The 5653-nt window shown below is 42.8% G+C and overlaps 1 protein-coding gene across 1 annotated transcript in view; it reads left to right on the top strand.

Moving 5' to 3' along the window:
* Positions 1-5653, top strand: part of LOC111971232 (auxilin) — a 91285-nt gene that overhangs the window by 73248 nt on the left and 12384 nt on the right. The window contains 2 exon segments of the mRNA XM_070446235.1: positions 2429-2508; positions 2681-2874. Coding sequence (XP_070302336.1) covers positions 2429-2508; positions 2681-2874 — 274 coding nt within the window.

Here is a 5653-nt window from a genome sequence, read left to right as displayed (position 1 = left end):
GCATCTGTCTCCTAGAGATGAACATACTTTGGTGCGAAAAGTGCAAATCATCCCAGAACAACAGCAAAGGACCTTGTGAAGATGCTGGGAAACAGGTACAAAAATATCTATATCCACAAAAACGAGTCCTATATCGACATAACCCGAAAGGCCGTTCAGCAAGGAAGAAGCCACTGCTCCAAAACCGCCATTAAAAAGCCAGACTACGGTTTGCAACTGCACATGGGGACAAAGACTGTACTTTTTGGAGAAATGTCCTCTGGTCTGATGAAACAAAAATAGAACTGTTTGGCCGTAACGACCATCGTTATGTTTGGAGGAAAAAGGGGGCGGCTTTTGTCTGTAAACAATTGTTGGAAAAATGACTTGTGTCATGCACAAAGTAGATGTCCTAACCGACTTGCCAAAACTATAGTTTGTTAACAAGAAATTTGTGGAGTGGTTGAAAAACTAGTTTTAACTCCAAGTGTATGTAAACTTCCTATTTTAACTGTATATACAATACACTGCCTTTGGAAAGTATTCAGACCCCTTGACCTTTTCCACATTTTGTTACGTTACAGCCTTATTCTAAAATGGATGAAATAAATAAAAATCCTCTCTACACCACAATACCAAATTATGACAAAATGAAAAACATAAATACCTAATTTACATAAGTATTCAGACCATTTGCTATGAGACTGAAATTGAGCTCAGATGCATCCTGTTCCTTTGATCATCCTTGAGATGTTTCTACAACGTGATTGGAGTCCATCTGTTTGTAAATTCAATTGATTGGACATCATTTGAAAAGGCACACACACTTGCTATATAAGGCCCCACAGTTGACAGCGCATGTCAGAGCCATATGAGGTCGAAGGAATTGTCCATCGAGCTCTGAGACAGGACTGTGTCAAGGCACAGATCTGGGGAAGGTAAAAATACATTTCTTATCGTCCTCCTGTCTGATGAAACAAAAATAGAACTGTTTGGCCGTAACGACCATCGTTATGTTTGGAGGAAAAAGGGGGCGGCTTTTGTCTGTAAACAATTGTTGGAAAAATGACTTGTGTCATGCACAAAGTAGATGTCCTAACCGACTTGCCAAAACTATAGTTTGTTAACAAGAAATTTGTGGAGTGGTTGAAAAACTAGTTTTAACTCCAAGTGTATGTAAACTTCCTATTTTAACTGTATATACATATACACTGCCTTTGGAAAGTATTCAGACCCCTTGACCTTTTCCACATTTTGTTACGTTACAGCCTTATTCTAAAATGGATGAAATAAATAAAAATCCTCTCTACACACAATACCAAATTATGACAAAATGAAAAACATAAATACCTAATTTACATAAGTATTCAGACCATTTGCTATGAGACTGAAATTGAGCTCAGATGCATCCTGTTTCCTTTGATCATCCTTGAGATGTTTCTACAACGTGATTGGAGTCCATCTGTTGTAAATTCAATTGATTGGACATCATTTGAAAAGGCACACACTTGCCTATATAAGGCCCCACAGTTGACAGCGCATGTCAGAGCCATGAGGTCGAAGGAATTGTCCATCGAGCTCTGAGACAGGACTGTGTCAAGGCACAGATCTGGGGAAGGGTAAAAATACATTTCTTAGCACACAGCCATGACAACGCAGGAGTGGCTTCGGGTCAAGTCTCTGAATGTCCTTGAGTGGCCCAGCCAGAGCCTGGACTTGAACCCGATCTAACCTCTCTGGAGAGACATGAAACTAGCTGTGCAGCGACGCTCCCCATCCAACCTGACAGAGCTTGAGAGGATCTGCCAGAAGAATGGAAGAAACTCCCCAAATACAGGTGTGCCAAGCTTGTAGTGTCATACCKAAGAAGACTTGAGGCTGTAATCGCCGCCAAAGGGACTTAAACAAAGTACAGGGTCTGAATATTAATGTAAATGTGATATTTCAGGTTTTTAATTGTAATAAATTTGCGAACATTTCTAAAAATCTGTTTTTGTCATTATTGGGTATTGTGTATAGATTAATGGGGGGGGAAACAATTTACTCAATTTCAGAATAAGGCTGTAATGTAACAAAATGTGGAAAAAGTCAAGGGGTTTGAATACTTTCCAAAGGCACTGTATATATATATATATATGAAAAGACTGACCTTCACAGATGATGATATGCTATACTATGGGAGTCCCTGTGAGCTCTGATTTTATGAGACCGTATCCTGATACATTTGCATTTACAGACCAAAATTACGCTCCGGAAGATACTGTCACACTCTGACACGTTGACACACAAGGAMGGATTACCACCTAATCGGACGGATTGTGTGAACCTGAAGGAACATAAACAAAGCACTAATGCATTCAGACTAAATTAGAAGTCTCCACAGTGTCATTGTTTGAGAAAACTTCCACTTCCTGAATCTAACTATGTGATTGCTGGTTGGTATTTGCAGGTGTCCAACACTCAGATACTCCAGATCCAGTTCCACACAGGCTTCATCGCTCCAGGGACAACCGTGTTAAAGTTTACAAAGTGAGCGACTCTCTCCTATGTCATCTGTACCTGTGAAGCATTAATATGTGAAATACTTGATATTGTTTTTTATGTCAGCGTATGTCATGATATGGACGTGGCTCTTGATATAGTGAATGAAGAACTAACTAACTCTCTATCTGACACACACCACACACACACACCTGTCTAGGCCGGAGCTGGATGCGTGTGACTCTCCAGAGAAGTACCCCCAACTGTTCCATGTGCTGGTGGACATTGAGGTGGAGGGTACAGACAAGCAGAAGGACCTGACCCCTCCCTGGGAACAGTTCCCTAATAAAGACCTGATCCCCAACGTGCTGTTCTCATGTCACCAAGAGCACCAGGACGCCCTCGCCATCGCAGGTAGGGTAGAGGGGTGGACAACACACAGACACACAGGCAGAGGCACGCRGGACAGATGGACACACACATATAGTGACAGTCACAGATACACTGTGTGAGTCCAGATGGAAACATACACACACACACACAGGCAAAGATGTTCACACAGATACACACACCAGGGTTTTCGTTAGCCTGCAATTGTCGGCTTTTGGCCGATCCAAAAAATGAAAATCCTCTCTCCAGAGATGTTCGATCGGGTTCAAGTCCAGGCTCTGGCTAGGCCACTCAAGGACATTCAGAGACTTGTCCCGAAGACACTCCTGCGTTGTCTTGGCTGTGTGCTTAGGGTTGTTGTCCTGTTGGAAGGTGAACCTTTGCCCCAGTCTGAGGTCCTGAGCGCTCTGGAGAAGGTTTTCATCAAGGATCTCTCTGTACTTTGTTCTGTTCATCTTTCCCTCGATCCTGACTAGTCTCCCAGTCCCTGCCATTGAAAACATCCCCACAGCATGATGCTGCCACCACCATGCTTCACTGTAGGGATGGTACCAGGTTTCCTCCAAACGTGACACTTGGYATTCAGGCCAAAGACTTCAATCTTGGTTTCATCAAACCAGAGAATCTTGTTTTTCATGGTATGAGAGTCCTTTTGGTGCCTTTTGGCAAACTCCAAGTGRGTTGTCATGAATCTTTTACTGAGGAGTGGCTTCCGTCTGGCCACTTTACTATAAAGGCCTGATTGGTGGAGTGCTGCAGAGATGGTTGTCCTTCTGGAAGGTTCTCCCATTTCTACAGATGAACTCTGGAACTCTGTCAGAGTGACCATCGGGTTCTTGGTCACCTCCCTGACCAAGGCCCTTCTCCCCTGATTGCTCAATTTGGGCGGGCGTCCAGCTCTAGGAAGAGTCTTGGTGGTTCCAAACTTCCATTTAAGAATGATGGAGGCCACTRTGTTCTTGGGGACCTTCAATGCTGCAGAAATGTTTTGGTACCCTTCCCCAGATCTGTGCCTCGACACAATCCTGTCTCGGAGCTCTACCCACAATTCCTTCAACCTCATTGCTTGGTTTTTGCTCCCCCGACATGCACTGTCAACTGTGGGACTTTATATAGACAGGTGTGTGCCTTTCCAAATCATGTCCAACATWGCTMWRWKWCKMGWMWYWKAGCWAAGGGTCTGAAAACGTATGTAAATAAGGTATTTCTAATGTTACTTTTTTATAAATGTGCAAAAATKTCTAAAAACCTGTTTTCACATTGTAATTATGGGGTATTGTGTGTAGATTGATGGGGGGAAACTATTTTTKAATACATTTTAGAATAAGGCTGTAACGTAGCAAAATGTGGAAAAAGTGAAGGGGTCTGAATACTTTCCGAATGCACTGTATGTTCTCCACACACCCCTCCCCTTCTTGTTTCAACATTTTWAATTATACTCAAGACACATTAACTTCACATATTTGAGATGCTTTTCACTGACAGCCGCAACTCAATAATCAGCTAGGCATATTGCCAAGCGCGCTGCCCAAATTACGGGTTTCCCAAATGGGCATAGGCCTATGAGCTTGTGGTTTGAAACAATCCACAGCAATTTTTTTCATAACTAGCTAATGATCCTCGATTCCTCTGTGGTTAAATCATGCTTTCTGGTGAAGTATTTTRTTTMTTKCTGTATAGACAGGAGTAATTATATAATTTTGGAAAATGTATTTCCCTTTACTTCCCTATTGGACCCTCCACTATGCCATTTCTCTCCTGTTGTATTGATTTTCATAATCAACTTTCTTTCGCTGTCCAGAAGCCAGAGGCACAATCCTAGTCATATTAGCAACTAGTTGTTGCATCTTTAGGTTCCCCCTCTTTCTAAGTTTCTAACGTACAGTATGGAACCGCCATAAGGTGCACAGTTTAGAATGGTGTTTTCCCAGGTGCACTGTTTAGAAGGGTGTTTTCCCAGGTGCACTGTTTAGAAGGGTGTTTTCCCAGGTGCACTGTTTAGAAGGGTGTTTTAACCTGGGAAAACACCCTTCGAAAACAGTGAACCTGGGAAAACACCATTCTAAAACAGTGAACTGGGAAAACACCATTCTAAACAGTGCACCTGGGAAAACACCATTCTAAACAGTGCACCTGGGAAAACACCCTTCTAAAACAGTGAACCTGGGAAAACACCATTCTAAACATGTGCACCTGGGAAAACACCATTCAAACAGTGCACCTGGGAAAAACACCCTTCTAAAACAGTGAACCTGGGAAAACACCATTCTAAACAGTGCACCTGGGAAAACAACAATTCTAAACAGTGCACCTGGGAAAACACCATTCTAAACAGTGCACCTGGGAAAACACCCTTCTAAAACAGTGCACCTGGGAAAACACCATTCTAAACAGTGCACCTGGGAAAACACCTTCTAAACAGTGCACCTGGAAAACACCCTTCTAAACAGTGCACCTGGGAAAACACCCTTCTAAACAGTGCACCTGGGAAACACCCTTCTAAAACAGTGCACCTGGGAAAACAACCATTCTAAACAGTGCACCTGGGAAAACACCCTTCTAAAAACAGTGAACCTGGGAAAACACCATTCTAAACATGTGCACCTGGAAACACCCTTCTAAACAGTGCACCTGGGAAAACACCATTCTAAACAGTGCACCTGGGAAAACACCCTTCTAAACAGTGAACCTGGGAAAACACCCTTCTAAACAGTGCACCTGGGAAAACCCCCTTCTAAACAGTGCACCTGGGAAAACACCCTTCTAAAACAGTGCACCTGGGAAAACACCCTTCTAAACAGTG

Source organism: Salvelinus sp. IW2-2015, linkage group LG13 (genome assembly GCF_002910315.2).
Source record: "Salvelinus sp. IW2-2015 linkage group LG13, ASM291031v2, whole genome shotgun sequence".
In the NCBI taxonomy this organism is placed as follows: domain Eukaryota; kingdom Metazoa; phylum Chordata; class Actinopteri; order Salmoniformes; family Salmonidae; genus Salvelinus; species Salvelinus sp. IW2-2015.
Note: the sequence above shows the minus strand (reverse complement) of the source record. Positions and strands in the feature narration are given on the sequence as shown.